The 19729-nt window shown below is 40.9% G+C and overlaps 2 protein-coding genes and 1 long non-coding RNA gene across 6 annotated transcripts in view; all 3 read right to left on the bottom strand.

Annotated features, from left to right (window-relative positions):
- LOC119617407 overlaps nt 1-265 on the bottom strand; it is a 28500-nt gene extending 28235 nt beyond the window's left edge. Inside the window, exon 1 of the long non-coding RNA XR_005233650.1 lies at nt 151-265. This is a non-coding gene — a long non-coding RNA (uncharacterized LOC119617407). The remainder of the gene's footprint in view (nt 1-150) is intronic.
- Nucleotides 266-2504: 2239 nt separating this feature from the next.
- LOC108232009 (kelch repeat and BTB domain-containing protein 11) lies at nt 2505-6667 on the bottom strand. Of its 2 annotated transcripts, none has more exons than XM_017409468.3 (2): nt 6217-6667; nt 2505-5703 (listed from the first exon to the last, which is right to left on the bottom strand). In XM_017409468.3, exon 2 carries the CDS (start codon nt 5616-5618, stop codon nt 3753-3755), a length of 1866 nt encoding a protein of 621 aa, XP_017264957.1. In that variant the 5' UTR covers nt 5619-5703; nt 6217-6667; the 3' UTR covers nt 2505-3752. The 2 variants fall into 2 exon arrangements, with proteins under 2 accessions (XP_017264957.1, XP_017264965.1); XM_017409476.3 differs by having other exon boundaries at nt 6169-6667.
- A 2433-nt stretch (nt 6668-9100) lies between these two features.
- arhgef10 (Rho guanine nucleotide exchange factor (GEF) 10) overlaps nt 9101-19729 on the bottom strand; it is a 39773-nt gene continuing 29144 nt past the window's right edge. For all 3 annotated transcript variants that reach the window (XM_017418809.3, XM_017418800.3, XM_017418792.3), the window contains 4 exons: nt 17929-18071; nt 16129-16303; nt 10930-11052; nt 9101-9993 (listed from right to left, as the gene is read on the bottom strand). In XM_017418809.3, coding sequence (XP_017274298.1) covers nt 9494-9993; nt 10930-11052; nt 16129-16303; nt 17929-18071 — 941 coding nt within the window. In that variant the 3' untranslated portion in view covers nt 9101-9493. The remainder of the gene's footprint in view (nt 9994-10929; nt 11053-16128; nt 16304-17928; nt 18072-19729) is intronic.

Consider the following 19729-nt stretch of genomic DNA (forward strand, 5'->3'; position numbering starts at 1 on the left):
ATATGTTAGCCTGGAGGAGCAAAGCACAATTTGACTAAAAACCAAAAATAAAACAGAATTTTCTTTCTGAAACAAGACTATCTTTTAGAAACCATGACAGAACTGATAAAATACATAAATAAATAAATAAATTTTAAACATAAATATTACCCTAAACCAGAGGTCCTGGATAAGGCCCACCATCCTGCATGTCTTAGAAGGGTTCCCTGTTTCGACACACCTGATTCATATTAACGGCTCGTTAACAGGTCTCTGCAGAAATTCATGTTGAGGAAATGATTCAGTCATTTCAATCAGGAAACATCTAAAACATGCAGGACAGGAACCCCTGAGGACCAGGTTTAGGGACCTTTAAGGACACTGAAGTTTTAATTAAATTTAAGATGGCTGCCACAGCTAATTGACCTTAGTTTACACTAAAATGGCTATGTATATATAATCATATCTCAGTGAATTTTACAGCTTTTGAGCCAAATTTTGGTGTGGTAGTAGCTGATGGTCATTCGCAACATATACTTCAAGCACTAACAGATCCTGCAAAAAAACACATCAGATAATGCACATAATGGTTTCAAGGTTCGACCAAAACTGCTGCAACTCTGTTATTTCTCATCATAAGATAATTTTAGTTTAAAACTCTGGCATTCCTTCAATGAATGCTCGGTTTATATATTTACATTTCATGGGTTTATTTGATAGATTATGAGCTCTCGAGCAAGAAATATATGTTGGCAAGCGTCTTCGATAAGCTTCCTTGTTGTGAAAACCCTGCCCAGCAGACCGTGACTCCCACATGTTCAGGTTCATGTGATAAGGAATGTCAATCATCCGGGCTCCATGGCAACAGACAGGGACTGAATTAACAGTTCATGTCAGCATTGTTACCGTGACAACTCATAACCACAGTTCTCAATGACTAGATTTTCTTTTCTTTTGTCATACTGTATGTTCAGTACCTGCAGTGACGTTCTACCATTTCATCTTATAGAAACCATGAGTGCTGGTTCATTTAACCATAAATTAGAAGATAAAAAGACTAAATATACTTCTTTAATTTAAAAACGTCACATTTGACGTTTAGAAAAACTTTACACACAATAATGGCATCATCTAACAAAAATTTAATCAGTAAAACCTTAACATTAATGATGATCATAAAACCTGTAATTTAAGCCTGTGTCACTGCTGATAAAAAAATTGTGAACTAAGCACACTAAACATTACACATGCGGTCACTGTAAGGGTTATGATCCGTGTTTTTTTGTGAAATTACACAGTCGTTAACCTAATAACAAACATTTTGATCTGACTATAATGTGGATGAGAAAAGGTTTATTTTCTGCTACTCCAACCTTTACATTGAACTCGCACTGCCCCCCAGTGTTCACTGAGGGAATTACATTAAAAGCGCATTTATTTACACAGAATCAAGAACAAAATCCAGATCTGTCTGTTCTTCTGGCTCAGTGTTCAGCAATACGCAGCCTTGCACATTTTACACAGTATGCAGTATGTTTCTTTAAATTTGAACGATTAAAAAAAAGATATTTAAAATAATAGTTTTCTGTGGTTATTTTCAATTATAATCCCTCATGCCATCACAAATACTCACTTTTGAATCTGAACTTTACTCCTTTTCTAAGCCCTGGAGGATGCAGCGCCACTTTACATTTTTATTTGTGAGATAATTTTCCACTTTATCTCATTTTAATTCAGCTCAGTCCAGGAAAACCTGGTACAATTGCTTGGTTTTTTTTTTAAAAATCTTTTCAAATAATTGTGTACAACTAGTAGAGTCACATCATTTGTAAATTCTGCAGCAATTTGTACTCACCCGTAGCTGTTATCAGGCACATTATGAAGCCAATAAAGTGTACTTAAAAATAAAATAAAATAAAACAAAATAAAGTCAACAATGAAGTAAAAATCCCATTAAGAAATTTACATACAGCCTGGTCACTTGCTGTGAATTATGTGATATGGTACAAAACAGATAGTGAAGTATTTTTTACATTTTTTTTGTTGATATTCATGATTCTGAAATCAAATTGTTTTTATTGCTTTAAAAAACAAAGTATCCTTGAGAAAACTTGGTGTGATAGTAGCTGAGACGGAGTCAAACACCACATACTCTGAATATAATATCACAAATATTAATTTTTAAACCAAGAGGTAATAATTATGATGGCATACAGCAATATTTCACTTTTGTTTCATAGTTTAAAACCTTGACATTTTATCTTGCATAAAAAAAATCTAAATTAGGAGACTTTGTGGTACACATATATACTAATACTTTTGTAGGCATAAACTTAAACACTTTGGTATCACAATATTTTCAAGCTTATAATTCTGATATTACAATTAGCAGTAATATTGAGTATTTGGTGTCATATTTTTTCCATAATAGATTTTATGCCAATAAATGCCATTACACTCTTTGTCCTGCAGGTGGCAGTGTTGTTCCGTTTACTTCCCAACCCTTTAGGAGATGAAATAAATCATTTGAGACACAAAATATTTTATTTGAAGCACTTTGTTTCAGCTGATAAACATTATTCAACAACTTATTTGTCAGCCCACTCCAAAAACCATGAACAGGAAGCCATTTTCATTACAATACAGTCCATTACAGCAGAGGATCCAGCGCTGCCAAAAAACTCGTACAAAAAGCTCACAAACATCAGATGCCAGCCAGCAAAATGTCAAAACCACATCCGTTTGGCAAAAATCAGATCAACAACTTCCACAACCATAATTAAAACCAGTCAGTTTCAGGAATATCTCCACACAAAACCTCCACTGGGTCACTGTGGTGGCAAAAAAAGAAATACTGCAAAAATATCAAATACAAAGAAAATTTAGGGAAAACCTTTAGTTAATGTGCACTGATATAGAAAGAACATGGCTTATTAGTGTCGTAAGACAATGATATATTAGTCTGAGAAACCAAAAAGGCAATGGACTGATTGTGCAGTAGACCGGGCCCATGTGCCTGTTGGTAGCCAACCTGAGACTCATCCTCACACTAAACAGAGATTTAAGTTTTTCTTGAGGTGATATGACTGAGTTAAATATGTTTAATAAAGAATTTAGGTCCCAGAAGATGTCATGTTTTAGTTTTAAATATAAACCCTTTAGAAAATATGCTAAATGTATAACCGGTTGGCCCTTTAGGAATGCAAAAATATGTTATCTGCTTTAATGTGCTTTGTGTCCAACTTGTGTTTTCATCATAATGTCAGCTTTACTCAACTGGTTTCATCAAAACTAGGATCCAGTTTTAATCGCAGTTTTATAGCCATCTTTATTTTCCTCTCATTCGTTTGCATAGAGCCTGTGTTGCACCATTCATAAATCTGTTTCCTTTTTATTACCGAAGTAACAAAAACATCCAGTTCATATATTCTGAATAGTTTCTATTCTAAATACAAAAGTGCACCAAACAGAAGTTAACATAAAATAACAAAATCACTTTCATCATGTCATTTTCTACACATACATACGACACATACGAATACTGAAGCATTTATTCAACATGTAAAATAAAAAAAGGTCTTTTAAGGCTTAAATCTGTAGATGCATTAAATAGCCATGCAAATACTCACATTCCACTGCAAGCAGGCAATGAGACACCGAGAAATAAAGCTGACATTGAAGAGTGTATATATGGTTTTCTACTTATTGCAGTTCTTACTAAATCACGATTAAGGTGTTAATCTGAATCACACACACACACAGCATCACACATACTATGTAACTTTTTCAGGCTTTTCAGGCAAACTGAGCACAAAAGGGAAAAGGACACCCTTCGCCTCTAAAGGAGCCCTCAGGGTTTCCTCGACAAAGTAGCAGCTCTCCTCCTCCACCACAAACTGAAGAGTCTGGCTTTTGTTCACGCAGTAGATGCAGTTCCCGATAACGGCGCACCTGAAGGGTAAATGACTGCCCTGCCTCTGGGACGCACAGTCGTGCCACATTTTCACTATGGTGTTGTACTTGAAGACGTTGATGCCCTGCTCTCGGTTCAAGTCAAAGCGGTAGATGAAGCTTTTCAGCGCCACCATGTCCGAGGACTTCTTCCTGCTGTTGTTGTAGGGACACTCCTGCCACTCGTCCCTCTTGGGGTCGTACTTGAGGAGGCGGAAGAAGAGGGAGCCACCGGAGACGTAGAGCTCGCCGCTGCAGGTGGTGGCTTCGTGGGCCACTGCGAAGGCTCCCTTGGGCAAAGGAGCCACCATTGCCCAGCGGTCCATTCGAGGGTCGTATTTTTCTACTGTGAACAGACATTCCCCTCCGATGGCGTACAGGTAGCCATCCATAGACACAAGCTTCAGCTGGGCTCGGGCCTGGTTCATTGGTCTGACCTCAGCCCACCGATTGGTTATGGGGTTGTAGCAGAAGACCTTGTCTGACACTTTGCCCTTGTCTCCATAGCCCTTTATCCCTCCTGCCACAAACAGGTAGTTAAACATGGTGCAGATCCCACATCCTTTACTGTTTATGTCTTCAGGCATCACAGTCAAAGGTCGCCAGTCATTTTCTGCTTCACTGAAGAGGTAAATCATGTTGTTCTCCTCCAAAGACCCAGCTGACAAGGGACTCTGAGGTCTGCTGCCGCAGCGACTGGGTGGCCGACTTCCGACTCGATCGAACACATCATTTACCTCCGCCACCATCAGCGTCTTCCTTCCATCCATTCTCTTCTTCAAGATCAGATCTCTTTCGGACCCAGTTAGCCGCCCGTAGACTGCGGGGTCTTTGAGGATCTGGAGGAAGTTGTCGCTCAGGAATCTGTACGCTGTCTCCTTCAGCTCGCTGAGTCGCTGCTTCTTGGCGATGGTCAGAATCTCGTAGCAGTTCTCTGCAGTGATCTGCTCCGACATGGAGTCAATGGCTGCCTGGACGGCACTGGGGATCTGCAGGATTTTAGCCCCTGTGATGACATCAACCACATTTTCTTTGCTGACACTGATTTGGGAGGTGTAAATATAGTCTATCAGTGTCGACAGGGTCTTGTAGCTCACGCCTTTAACTTTAAGGATGGTGCGGGACAGCCGCGCTTTGAAGTAATCGCTCTTTTCTGCCAGGACAGACTTGTGAGCGTTGATGGTCTGTCCACTGACCTCAATGACTAAATCAGGTTCTTTTTTTGGCTGTGCACAGTCAGCTTTGAGATCCGTTTTTAAACCTGACCCATCAGTTTCCTGTTTGTCCTCACCGAACATGGGAGGCTCTGCACTGAAAGACACGTTCCTTCTGGCTCCGTTGTGGATTACACCACCTGTGCAGTTTTGTTGCATCCCAGCAATGTGATTGGAGACAGTGGAGTCAGCATGAGGGGGGCCATCAGAACTCCCAGCACTACTGGAAAGGTGAAGCTGATCAGCTTTTGGGTGATCGAAGCAGTTATTCTCCATCGGTCGTCCATCGAGCAGGTACTCCTTCCCAAACGCAGAAGGGGGGCTAAAATCTGGATTGTCGTGCAGGAATCCGGGGACGAAATCTGCACATACGTTCCTGTTTTTGTCCGAAAGCGTGACCAGGTCTGGGTTCACTGTGCGGAGGATGGCTTCAGCCTCCACGCCCCCTCCTCCCTGCCTGGATCCCTCATTCATTTTCCTCTGCTCACTGGCTGAAGGAGACCGGGTCCTCTGTGATCATGATGAGGTAACAAACTTGCCACTGCGTTCCCCTCTGCACCTACATGGAAGACAAACAAGCAGAGAATTTAAACAAAGGCAGAAATTAAAAAAAAATCCTATGTCTTTAAGCTACAAAGACCTCCTCATTCTCCAAGAGGCTCCCCTTTTTCTCTGATAATCTCGCAAACCCGTAAAATCTCGAGGAATTTCTCCAAAATGGGGAGGCTAGCACACTCCTGCAGTAATCATTGTAGCCAGACTCCGGAGTGAAACATGAAGGAGCAGAAGACAAGCTTACTGCTATAATCACCCCAGCCTGCGTTTTGGATGTGGTAATCTGGAGACGTCTAGAGCGCATGCGCAAATGCGGCCGCCTTTACAGGGGGAATTAATATAAAACACGAGAAGCCAATGACATTTTCTGCATGCACCAAGAGATTAGAAAGCTTTCTAATGCAACGCGGACACATTATGATAACCCTCTTCATTCATTTGGACTAAAAGGAACATCCCATGCCTTTACCTTCAGATACTGTCTGGAGGTCCATTCGGAGGCTGTAATGTGACCTACCTATGTTTCCTCGACTTGATGAAGCAGGTCTACACAGGCGGTCTGGGTGCCAGTCCCTCCACACGGCTCGGTTACGTAAGGCAGGCTGGTCCTGGCGCTCCCCTGAATCACTTCACTCCTCCAGACGCTTTGAGCCATCCGGCCACCATTAATCTACACATCTGTAATCCCCGAGCTGAGATTGGGTTTTTTCCGCCCCTCTCTCTCTCTCTCTCTCTGTGTTTCTCTTTGCTTCTGATCTGAAACCAGCAGAGGCTCCGTATTAAAAGGCGAAGCGATCAAACAGCCCGTTTCCAGGTCGCACCTCCTTCCTGTGGCGACACTTTCCTCCAAAACGCGCAGAGCCGCTGCGCAAAACCGAGCGGCGGTTTTCCTCCCAAAGACCCGACAGCTTTGACTCCCGGCTCAGTGTGTGTGGACGGTGTTTTTTTTTTTTTTGTTTGTTATTTTCGTTTCAACAGTTGACAAGAGTGAGGCGGTTATTACTGAGCTAGGCCCCGCCCTCCCGGAGCCGTATTAACCCTACACTTAACAGCTCAGGGCTCGTCCGGTGCGCGCGCGCGCCAGACGCAAAACTGAAGATGCGACATTCCTTTTACGCGGCCAATCTGTCATGGAAACCTGGGGATTTTAAGGGATTGAACATTCCACTCCTCAACAAAGCCTTTAGGAGAATAAACAGTAAGATTCCACTGTTTGCATTAAAGCTGCTCACTGCAAAGAATAAGATCAAGCATGAAAAAGGTCCTGAATACATCAGTGGTGCAGTTTGAAATAGTTCAGCCTACTCCAGGAGTTTGCAAGATATATTGATAAGAAATTCTGAAATGCGGGTATGCACTCAATGTAAACAAAGCACTCTGAGTTCACCGAAAACCATTTGGACACTGGAGTCACATGTTGGACCTTCTTTAGGCTGGCTGTAGTCTGTGTAGGTAAACAAAAATGATCGGATTGGACAGATTTGCTGCTTGAGTGAATGAGCAGAACGGCTGTCCAGAATAAAAGATCAGGGATGAAGCAGGGCGGTGGAGACCCCCCTGTATTCAAAGACATGGCGTCTTCTTAACCAGTAAATTTACCATTTCCACCTAACTTACTTTTATCCGTGCGCTTTACTCAACAAAACAAAAAATACAAAACATCAAAATTGTCAGATTTAGCAATCCCAATTGGCTCTTCCTTAAACGTCGCCATTGTTGACCCATTTTCAATCACCTCGGCTGTTTCTGTAAGTAAAGAAATGCACGTGGTATCCGGTCACAGCTTTGCATACAAATTTTTAAATCTAAAAGGACACATTAACCATCAATATGAGGAAAAGATCATGCAGATGTTGACTTTGCAATGAGCAGCTTTAACACCTGCAGCACAGACATGGTAGCTAATGGTAGATCTGACAGGAAAAATAATTCAGGATTACTTTGGTAACATCTTCCCGAGTGCAATGAGACAAAACCCGAAAGCATAGATGTGCTGAGAAATACAATAAAAAAGTAATATGAAGTTTGGAGAGAGGACAACATGGCATATATTACAAAAAGCATATAGGGGACAACTTCACATGGCAGCAGCGGTTTTAAAAATAAAACCAGGGTCCATAATAACATCTCCACCATGGAGACTTTGTGCCGCAACAACTGGTCTTCAAGATATATATAAATAGAGAGCAGCCACAGCAAAAGCATCACACAGCTATTAGCCCTGCAAGATTAGAGGGTACGCAGCAAAGAAGCTTTAATGTCAAAAACTGAGAACAAAGCCTCGCTGAGCACCGATACAGCCACTAAACGACTGTTGCTACGGAAACCTACATGTCAGAGGGAAAACAAAAAGAGTTTCAGTCACAGAACTGTCAAACAAACTGATAACTGGGTTAGTTTGTTGCTACAAATTCAGTTCCATGAGTTAAATAACATTAAATGCTAATATTCAGGATCAGCTGGAGGAGCTGTGGAGCCTAAAATTAGCTCATCTTCCCGGTAAAACTGATCGTGGAGAGATGTGCTTGCACACCAGCGAACGTGGGCGCTGCAAGAAAGGAAAGCCTTGACCCACTCCGTTCGTCAGTAGGAGAAATCCCGGAAGAGCTGTATCAGGCTCAGTTCCTGTGGCCCCTCAGGCACATTGCTAGTCTTGGCATGTACTGATCGCTGCACACAACCACAGTGAAGGACAAGGTTGGAGCCAGTCAAGACAAAGAGCAACGCTCACACTCTTTGCTTCTTCATTTATCTGAAAGTTCTTTTTGCCTAAAAAAAAAAAAAAAAATGGTGCGTTATAAACCGCTCGCCGAAATTTCCACAGGATTTTTTTTAAACTTCTAAGAGTCAAAATGAAGGGTGTGTGCTCATTAAAGACCACAAAATTAACTTCCAATGAACAGACAAGTTTGTGCAATAAAAGTGTTTATAGAATTGTTAATATACACAAGTAAATACTACTGTGACAAAAGCATAAATCTTCCATTTTTAAATATCTCTATTTGCCAAATAAAAACCCATTAAGGCAAAACAAAACAAAACAAAGAGACTTTCAGTAATAACATGTCTTCCTCCCTCTGTAAAGAAAACCTGGCCAGCCAGGGATGCTCAGATGCTTTTTTAACCTCAGTCATCAGAATTTCACGTCTCATCCCTTATTTCCCTCCCATTTACAGGACAGTTAGCTCTCTTTCTGGCCTTTAAACTCACAGACAACTACTAATGAATTGGCACGAGTCAGATTGAAAACTTTGATCTTGATACATGATCTAAATCCAGTTTCAAACCTGCTGTAATAGTTTCATAGCTCCATGTGTGTGTGTGTGTGTGTGTGTGTGCCCTGCACACCCTGCTTACTGGGTGTGCAGGGCACACACACACACACACACACACTCTGTTTGCTGTCAACACTGATTCAGAGACTGCAGTTCTAAACAGCCCAAATGTTTGGCACAAAGGCCATGTATGCTACAGAACTTTTAAAATACTATGAAGTTAGAGACCTTTCAGTGATTTCAAGATATAAAACATATCTTTTGACTGTTGTGTAGACTCTATTGGTCCTTTTCTTAAGGCAGGAACATCATGATAATATAGAAAATAAGTTTGAAGTTTGGTTTAAAATAAGACTTGTGGATGTTCTGGCTGACAGAAAATACTTTGTTGAGAATTATCAGACCTCCACATGAGAGCTGTATGCAGTTTAACTCAAAAACCAAACATATATAGGTAAGATTCATATGTAAGTACATAGAAAATGTGATGCTTTTTACAATATCCCACCCATGTAGGTGTCACATGTTCAGTAATGGGATTTGCCAGATCATGATGGTGGACGTGTTGTCCTCATGGCGAGACTGTTTGGACTTTTTGTTGACCCTTCGGTGGCCCAGACCTCCAGACACCACCAGCAGAGAGCTGACATCCACCTTGCTTGAGCGGAGGCCCTTCTGGTGATGGACAGGGTCATGAAGCATGTCATAAAGGGCCCCATCCTCTGGACCGTGCTCCAAGGATCCTTGGGAAGGAGCTAGGGAGCCACAGGACGAGGAGGACAGGGAGTCCTGCAGAGCCATGGTGGTACAGCCCGCCTCGCCCAACCACACGCCTCGTCCCTGAGGTGGGTTCGGGGTTGGATCTGACGATGGCTGGGCGCCGTCTGCATCCTGTGACTCCTGGGGTGAGGAGGAAGGGGTGGACGATGGCAGGCCAGATGGTTGGTTACACACCGCAGTAGCCATGGTGAGGAACTTGACAGGACTGTTGTGTGCATGCAGTGACACCATTCCTCGACCTACAAAAAAACAACCCCAAAACGACATGAATTTTATATACTTTGTGTTCAACTACTTCATTGTATGGTGTTCTATATGATACACCATGTGCATTCAAAAACTTGATTGTGCACCTACTTCCTGTGTGGTTATCATGAATAAAACAATCCCTGGAAGTTGGGTATATTTGCAGCTTAAACTTGCTCTGTTTCACTTCGTAAAAATGATAGAACTTGATTGAATTTGATTTTGGTAAAAGAAGCTACAGGGGGATAAATCTGGTGAGTAAGACAGTTGGTGGTCAGTCATTGTGTTGGCAGTATGAGGTAATCTGTGCCATTGTTCTCCCTCAAAAACTACAGCAGAATTAAAAACTGATAACTAAAGTTTGGAGGTTTTGATTAAATCCATGAGTTGAAGCCCCTTCTTTGGTATTAAAAGCCAGGAAGTTCTCATTTTAGGCTGAACTATAATCATTGATGATCCTCTAAAAAGAGTTGACAATAATGTAAAATTCAATCTTCGTTCTCTGAGAATATTGGAAAATCGTAAGTTTGTGTCTGTAGACAGAACTGAATCTAAAAAGGGATTTTTAAAAGTTTGCATCTACTTTTAAAAGTGGACAAATCTGGCTGCCTCCAGGTTTTTTGATCGTCCGTGTGAGAACTGGACAGGCATGGCAGGTAAGATGACAGGTCTTTAAAACCTGCACAACAAGCCCTTTTTAATGGCTTTGGCCAAACTGCAGCTACAGCACAGTGTAACTGAACTCTTTAACTTGAGCAAGAGGTATAATCAGACACATAATACCATTTAAAAACAATTTCACGGCCTTTAGGAAAATGATGACAGGTGTTTTTTTTGCCTCCATGTTCAGACAGAACAACAAAAAAACAGGACACAGACATTCTGGCTTAGACATTTTAACATACAATGAGCTTAGATTTGTATATTACCTGTTACTTTGGGGATGCCCTGAAGTCTGGGGACAGAAAGAGCCACAGTCACCCCTAAGTTGGTTCCTACTAGTAGTAGGCCGTGACAAACCAGCAGACTGCTCACAGACACTCTCTGGTTCCCTGAAGAAGAGCAGAACAACAGTTTAATCTTACATTAATTAAAGTGCTTTTTGAAGGTAAATCCACTGATATTTGCATATAAAGAGACAGGGTTTGGCAAACACCCTCCCACACAAAGTGTCTCCTTGAAAATTTTGAAGTAGTGCACAGTTAATGGCTCATTTCACCAGAACTGAAAACAGTGCAGCACACAGACAGGGAAGGAGAGGTTTTGTTTTTAGTATGTGGCAGCATTTCTGCCTCCATGGTGCTCAAAGCTCGTTTGTCTCCTGGGCAACGTGAAGAGAAGCCTGGATAAAAGCAGTGCTTTTCGAGCATCAGAACAAAGAGGAAAAAAAAATGCACCATAATAGCCATCTTTGAGTCAAACAAACAAACACAAAAGTGTTATGTAACAGGAGGAGTGAAGCGTAATGCTGTAATTAAGGAAGGAGCTCTGATTCTATTCAGAAAACTTATGGCAATTACAACAGGACTCTCTGACCCGACCTTTCGCTTTCCCTCTTGTTCAGAGAACCCACTGAAGCTTCTCCTGACTGTAAAAGCCGGGATTGTTAAGTTAACAACGCATTTCAACACAGAACAGAAACAAAGCAACACTGCTGACACTTTGTGTTAAGTGACTTATTATGGTATTCCCCTTACGCCATCTCCACGGGGAAGCTCTGTCATGAATCAGCTATGCAACAAATGGGTAAGATAACAGATTTTTTTTAAATCATATTTGCATAATTTTAATAGGAATCCAAGGCTTTTGCAAAAACAGTCTTCTCAGGGCTGCTTTGTGGGAGGCGAGACTGTCATGAGTCATTACTGCTGTAACAGCCTGACTAGAATTTCCTCCCTTAAAGTAATCCTCTTGGGCTTTAGGAAAAATTACTGTCAGTCTATCTGCCTGACCCCCCTCACTAGACCTGACCCCGTGCATGGGGTACACACACACACACACACACTCCATGCTGCCATACTTCCCGAATTTCTGCCAGATCGGCAGACTGGTACAGTTTAACACTTAACTCTTGCCCACATGTGCTTCTAATGAGGGCTCAGAGTAAGGAGAAACACACAGACTCCTGGTCAGGGGCCTTGCTCAACTTCCTCCCTTCATAATATTTGGAGTTCCCCACCCAAAGGGTGAACTAAAATAAACCCTGAGAGAGCATCAACACGACCCGGCTCTGGCCCTGATCCTACACCAGAGGACCTCTTTGATCTGCTCTAAGTCCTGACAATCAACAGCAGGAGGGAGGAGTAAATCCCCCCAAAATTACAAAAATACACTCCATCAGTCATTCAGTTAGCCTAGAAATACCTCGGATCAGCACGTTGAGTAATCGCACTGCCAGTCACTGTGGCTTCATTAGGTTTACTGTAAAACCAACGTAGCCCAGAATTTATTCTTTAAACTCAGACATGAATCACATTCATTTGCTGCAAGCAAAAATGCACCCAGTTTCATGGAAAGTAGGTGATTTAAGAAGTACATGTGACAGTCATATTAGCACACATCTAATATTTAATTTGCACCCACCGTGTTCTGCTCACTCTGACCTTTCTTTTAAAATGGCGGCGACTGATCATTCGCCAATACATGACAAGTGTGCAACGACTGTGGCGCACACACAAAGGAACCGGAGGTGTTATTTACCAACCCCTGATGTTTGTCTCCCATTAGGCCACGCGCGGCTGCATATTTAGGTCACAGCAGCAGACAAAGAGAGACCCTCACCTCAGCAACCAGCCAGCCACCATCCTCAGACACACACAGCAATCTGCACCGCTGCTGAACTCCCATCTTCTGTTTATCAGGACATTTTTACAATTATTATCCCAGCTTTAACATCATATAGTAAACTCCTTATTTTGCTGTAATGTCATGCTTGTTTTGAAGAGGATTACAAACTCTGGTTTACTTAATGTAATCACTGGGACCAAATTCCACCCCCCAAATGATTGTCATTACAGCATATTAGCCATCTGCAAGTTTGCAGCTTGGATAAAAAACTTCTGTTTGTGAAGAAGGGAGTTGGCAGAATTGCTTCAACATGCATGAACATGAGAAGGACAACCCCACCTCCTGGAGCCAACACTGCACCATTGATAAAGGCAGTCGCACCAAGAAAAACAGCCTTTATTATTTTTTTTGAAGGGGGTGAGAATATTATTACTGGGTTGATCATAAGAAGAAGCCATAATCACATTAGGAGTTAATAAAAAAATGTGAACTTCCTAGAAAAATCAGACCGCCATATATTGTAATATCTGGTTTCCTTCTGACGCACTGATGTTATTACTGCGCCTCTCAGAATAAACACCAATGAGCAGAATTGCAGATGAAACAGCCATCACTCTTTTCTTCTAACACATCATTTGCAGGCAGGCCCTCCTGTTTAAACAGTTTGGCTGGCAGTTCCAATTACATCAGAGTTTGGGCAGAAACGGCACATTTTTTTGGTCTCATTCTGTTCCGCAGCAGCAGCCAGCAGTGATAAATGCTACAGCGGAACACAAACAAAAGATGACTAAAAAAACGAGGCAAACAGGTGAACATCTTGCAACCGCTTTGATAAAATATCTACAACTTTGTTGTTGGTGGATCAAATGGAAGAGAAACTACAGAAGTAAATGCAGACTGACAGTACTGAATCCAAATATTGTTATCAGAGGAAATGAGCTCTTAATGGCGAGGCCCACAAGATGAAAGCTTTAATGTCTGTCCCAGAAGCTGCTTCCTCTGTGGTTGCATGAATTCGATTAGCTAATAAGGATGGCGAGGTCCCACAGATTTTATCATTCACATATGTCAGACAAGCAGTACTTCCCCTTTTAAATCTACCAACCAGTGGGCATCATAGTGAGGTTCTCACAGCTTACTCCAAACAGTTTGTCAGCGCCTACATTTTACGTGCGATTAAGGATTTCCAACAGGAAACCTGAGCTTTGAAATGATCCAGAAATAAAGCAACTCTGAAGTCAGAAGCATGTTGGCGCAGAGACACAGTTTATTACGATGCCATGGACACAAAAAGTTAAAAATGGATGGTTGTTTTAACCTTGAACGTTTTAGATCCTATGTCCATAAATTATATGACAAACTACTTTAGAGCTGATGATCCTGCTGCTTCAAGAGGAATAATCACACACACACACACACCCCTTCTGTCATTGCAGATATGCATGTATAGCTAAATATCATAAACCACTTTGACAGCAAAGCTGATTACTGCATTGCAGCTGATGAACAAAGCTAACGCAAGCTTGTCAATAACCCTAACTTTCATATAGAACAGATTAAGCATCAAAAGACAGTCAAATTTAGAGGGCCAAGGGTCAAACATCAGACTGAATGAATGCAACAGAGAACACACACGAAACCTCAGCTGTCTACTTTACTCAACAGGATTGATAAAGAGACTGAAAGCATCAATGATTGGATTCCACAAATCCTAACCTCCCACCCACAGCAGCACCAATGACCACGCTGACTGGGTGTTTTTAGGCCATGTTGATATAACATCACAGATTACAAGATCCAAAGCAGCAGGTCGCTGATGATTTCAGCCAGAGACAAATGTGATCTGAACTCAACATCCTCAGCAACAATGTGTGGCTTAGACCTGCAACACAGACACATGTCCTACTTTCACAGCCAAAGAGCTTCACACTGAATTTAATATTACGTCTTGTAACGACAAGAGCACATCCACAGATGCACAGCTGTTTTAGGATATAATACAAGCTCATTATTTTGTTACAAACTGCATGTTGCTAACAAAGTAAGCTTAATTTGTGTGTTCTTCTCCAAAGCCCCTAAAGATCAATATTTGCCCTCCACAAAAAAAAAAAAATCCATCTGGATTTAAATCATCTATTAGCCATGGCTCATTTGTCTCGCTTCTGACTCTGCAGCTTAGATAGCCCAACCTGTTAATGACGGGTTTACAGCTGCAGTTACACAATCCCAGACTAGAGGTAAGCCATAATGTTGGAATGCCTTAAGTGAAGTAAACTCGTCTTCAAAGCAAGAATAAACCTCAGTTCTCAGAATTAAAGCACTCACAGTAATGCTTTATCTAAGATACAACAGTAGGTCTGTTGAAGGGGAAAAGACCTGCAGATACGTTTCTTTTAAATGATGCTTCCTGTTTAGGGTTCAGTGAGCCTGAAGTATCCTTTTACCTCTATAAAGTTTCGAGCCACTCAACAAGCTTTGGTTTTATTTGGTTTGGTGCGTCACTGCAGTTAATATTTTGTTTAAGCCTTTCTTTCTGACAGATTAGGAGTATTTATTGTGCAACAGCTCAGTTGCACATTTTCTTTACCCACCTACTTTTGGTTAGTTATTAAAAGGACGATCCATTATTTGCTGTTACAAAGGTTCTTAGTTTCTTCAAATTCAGGCTGGTTTCTGAGTTAGGCAGCTAATTCTGTAGCACACACAGCTGCCTTAACATTGGCTTGACAAGGACAGCCTGTTTTATAAAATTCCATAAAAAGAGACTAAATAAGAGGCTCTTGGTTCACTGTTTAGCCAAAGAGGCTTTTGAAAAGGGAACAAAAGCTTGAAAAAGTGTGGAAAATCTGCTGTAATGAAAAGCCGCCTCGATGAGAACGTACACTGTTGTCAGATAATACCCGACAGGCGATGGATGAAGAATATGTATCAAAGAGTACAAATGTGCTTTAGGTTCATTAGATGGTCAGATCTGAGGAAAAGAGGCCAACTATGCTTTTTCTGCTCTTTGTCAGACAAACTGACGGTCTGTAAATGTTTTGGTCTTTGTCAGGCATATGGATCACATTACTGAGTGACAGTGGAGCGCAGGAGAAGAAAACAGAGGTAGTGGAGAGGTGAAGGTGGTAATCACACAAAACGGAGGCTGAATCTTAAAATCTAACGTGAAAATATGAATTTAGAGGGGATAAACATTACAAATACTATGTAAAATAAAAGGTTGTTCACTTCAGGCAGTATGAAATAAGCCATACAGAGTTTAAAGTTCTGCAGATGCAAAATTTAAAGCAGTACGACTTTTTTTTCTTTTTAAGAAGATAGTGACACACTGGCGATCTTACCAGGTAGAACATTGTTAACAGTTGTGGCGATGTTTATGTCCTGCAGGTGCTCCAAGGTCTCGGTGTGGAAGAGGCGTAGCGTAGAACCGGAGCTGAATGCGATCCAGATGCCCACCCCGGCCACCACCATGTGAGACACCACCATACCCTCCTCCTGGTGGGCCTCCAACTGCCTCTACATGAAGAACAGGACAAGGTTATACATCCCGAGTATTATCTACAACATTCTCCTCACTTTAAGGCTCAGGTCAATGAATCCTAATCTGTACTTGGACTGGGCTGAATGCTACTGGACTTCAATCTGAAGCTTACTGGAATAAAATGAGTTATTAGACTAAGAAGACCAGTGTGTGGGATTTCTCTACAAGAACTCTAAACAAACTAAGTACACAACTCTAAAATGAAACTATACAAGCTAACAAATTAAATATACCTACCTATTCAGTTTGAAATTGTTGACTCGTTCTGTATGCAGCTCCAAAAGAGCAGCTTTAATTTGAAATATGCACTAGACATGCAGTAAACAAGACACTCTTTTGCATTCAGTTTATTTCTTTTGAACTGAACAGACATAAAGACCAACACCGAAGTGCTGAACTGGTGTTTGGATGGTTTATAACAGATTGCCACTTGCTGAGTGTGTATGATTTCAAGCCAGACAGAAACATCGTGCAACCCACATAAACTTTGTTTAGACTACATCTGCCCCTGCAAAGTTGGTGTTAGTTATGTCTGCATACATTAATTTGACCTAAAAACAAAGCAACAAGTCACAATAAATATAGTTCACTGAAGAAACACTTTTTAAAAAAGCCAAATCATGCAGGTGCTTCAAAAACTTCCCAGTTTTTAGGACACACTGGACAAGGCCCAGTGGTGAATTTAGTTCATGAATCTTACATTTTAAATCTTGTTATTGCTTCTTTCATCTATCTTTTAGTTATTAAGTTGAGAACCAGTTATTTTAATTGGAAACTTTTATTTTAAATCCTTGTACAAGGAGAGCTTACACAATAAACACTGCTTAACATTTAAGTGGACACATTTTTGTCAAAGATGAGTTAGTTTACAAGCGTTTCAATGCTGGTTTTAGATGAAAAAGTGGTGTTAAAAATATAGATTTACTACCCTATGTTTTAGCTTTCTAACACATATTCCCATTGTATTTATATTTTATCAATGACATGTTTTGTAAAATATTTAGATCGCTTTTCCTCAGCTCACCACTTTTTGCTTTTCTTCTCAAACCTCCCTGTCTGACTTTTAATCACCACTCTGCACTAACTGTAAAGAAAAGGGAGCTAACAGGCAGGTGGTCTAACATAATGAGCTTAATGAGGCTAAACTCATTACGAGAGCGCGCATGTCAGAAGAACGTTACTATTCCTGGACCAGTAGCAGGTGCTCCCATTCCCCAAACCGGGCCAGGACTCACATGGAATATTATATTCCAGGACTCTGACAGTGGAAATTACTTAAATTGCGTGTGGGCTTTCTTAGTTTTAATGATCACATATTACAACGAACGTTATTAACCCTGACAGAGAACACTCAAGAGATTGTGCCACATAATTTCTCCCATCAGCTGAAATAGCTTTTATAAAGTAACTGACATAACACATATGGACTATCATCATAATCTGAATGAAGTCCTGCTTAATTATTTGACCAAGCAGAGATTAAAACCAGGGTTTAAAAACTATATGTATATTTCTGTTCCTACTTGTAAGACCCCACACAGTATTTGATAAAAAATGGTGAGTTAAAGAAGCCCAAAAGCATCCTGCCTGTGTTTCATACCTCTACACAGTGTGAGTGGGTGCTGATGATGAACACTTGTCCACCTGACGAGGCCCAGAGGTGATCCTCCACAGCCAGCATCGCCTTAACAGGAAGGACTCCCAGCTTCAGTAACTTAGGCTTGTCGCAGCTCCACAAACCATCTGAAAGCAATAATTCAGAACATTATATGAGATCATTTCAAACACATGCATAAAAGATTGAAAATCTAGTATCACAGGAAAAAAAAAACCAGCAACAGAGCTCTCCAGGCTATTGTAGCATCTATTTTTCCCCGTTATAGTCTAAGAAAAAATACAATACCATACTTGTGTATCCTGACAATACTGCAACAATCAATCTGTTTTTATAAATGTCACATTTAAAGGTCATTTGCCTTTTTTTAACTCTGCTAATGGTTGATAAGTGGCCATTGATGGTTTTCACAGTCTTCACTATGAATATAGATGGGCTGTAAAGTGTTAGTCAGAGCTGAGCTGTATCCCACACACACCTCCTACACACTCTGTTCTACATGTGCCGGGACACAGAGCCAGCTCGGGTGCAAATCGAACACCCTCTGCAGTATATTTATAAATATCACCACTTCTGCAATCATTCTGTTTACCTTAGAATCCAATCTGCGCTCATAAAAAATGAGAAGCAATAAAAAAAAGGAATTAAAAAAAAAAGTTTGGGCTTTAATGATAGCCTAATTAATTGTAGCTGGGGTGTGGAGTTTAAAGTTTCAGGAATCAGCGTGACACATTGGAAAGCTCACTGCTGTACAAGTTCAGAACTGAATATAATATTTATCTAGATTCCACATCCTCCTGACTAATTCAGCCCAGGAGGAAAATGAGGCCTCACCAGAAAAGTTTCACCGAAGACACAAAGACACCTATTGAGAGGAAAGTTACCATGCATTCATGCAGTGAAAGATTTTTTTATTTTCTAAAGGAGGGTACAGCAATTACTGGAAAATCTATTAAAACAGCTAGATTAACACTCCAGCAATGGTCGGTGTGTATTATTGTAACAATAACACTGTAGGTGAGCGTATGAAGAAACCACTGAAGGAAGTAGCAGTAGTGAGAAGAGACAGGAGTGCCAAGTCGCAGGCTTATGTAAGCCCTTAGTGCTGAAGTGTGTCTGCCCACATCTTTCTTTACGTCAGCGTCAGCTAATATGAAGTGAAAGCAAGCAAACAAAATACTTAACCAAATGCTGAATGCTGATTCAACATTCACACTACTGTTTTCTTGGTTTTGTTCTTCACTGCCATCAAACTACTTCTGCATATTTTGTGCCATTTTAGCCGTTCACGTATCAAAACGTTCAGCTCATTCAGGAGATCGGTGCTAAGACTTTTGTTTTTTGTAATTTTTTACTGTTCAAAATATTTAACTTTATTTACAAATATTTCCCCCATATAAATACATTGAGATCACTTTAATTCCTGAAAAAAAAAAAAAAAGTTGTATACTTGCTCTACTTTTGCCTTCTTATATATTATACTTTATAATGCCTTATATATTGTATACCTTTTGCTACATTTAGCTTCTAGATAGCCTTTTGCTTCTTTTAGCCTTAACAACTATTGTATTTGTATGTTTTGGCTTCTTCATCAAATATCAGCAAAGTATTCGGCACTCAGCATCAACCAGGGGTGGAAATTAGCACCCGCCCCCGGCCAAATGCGGGTAAATATTTGAAGTGGCGGGTGAATTTGATCAACACACACGCCACTGTGGCGGGTTGGCAATTTGAACAGAAAAGGTGTTATTTGTCCTCTTGACATATAGGGGGCAGTAATGTGCTC

Source organism: Kryptolebias marmoratus, linkage group LG10 (assembly GCF_001649575.2).
Source record: "Kryptolebias marmoratus isolate JLee-2015 linkage group LG10, ASM164957v2, whole genome shotgun sequence".
Lineage (NCBI taxonomy): Eukaryota > Metazoa > Chordata > Actinopteri > Cyprinodontiformes > Rivulidae > Kryptolebias > Kryptolebias marmoratus.

Excerpts from the sequence above, each read along its gene's own strand:
- LOC108232009 (XM_017409468.3), bottom strand. The coding sequence starts at position 5,618 with ATGAATGAGGGATCCAGGCAGGGAGGAGGGGGCGTGGAGGCTGAAGCC.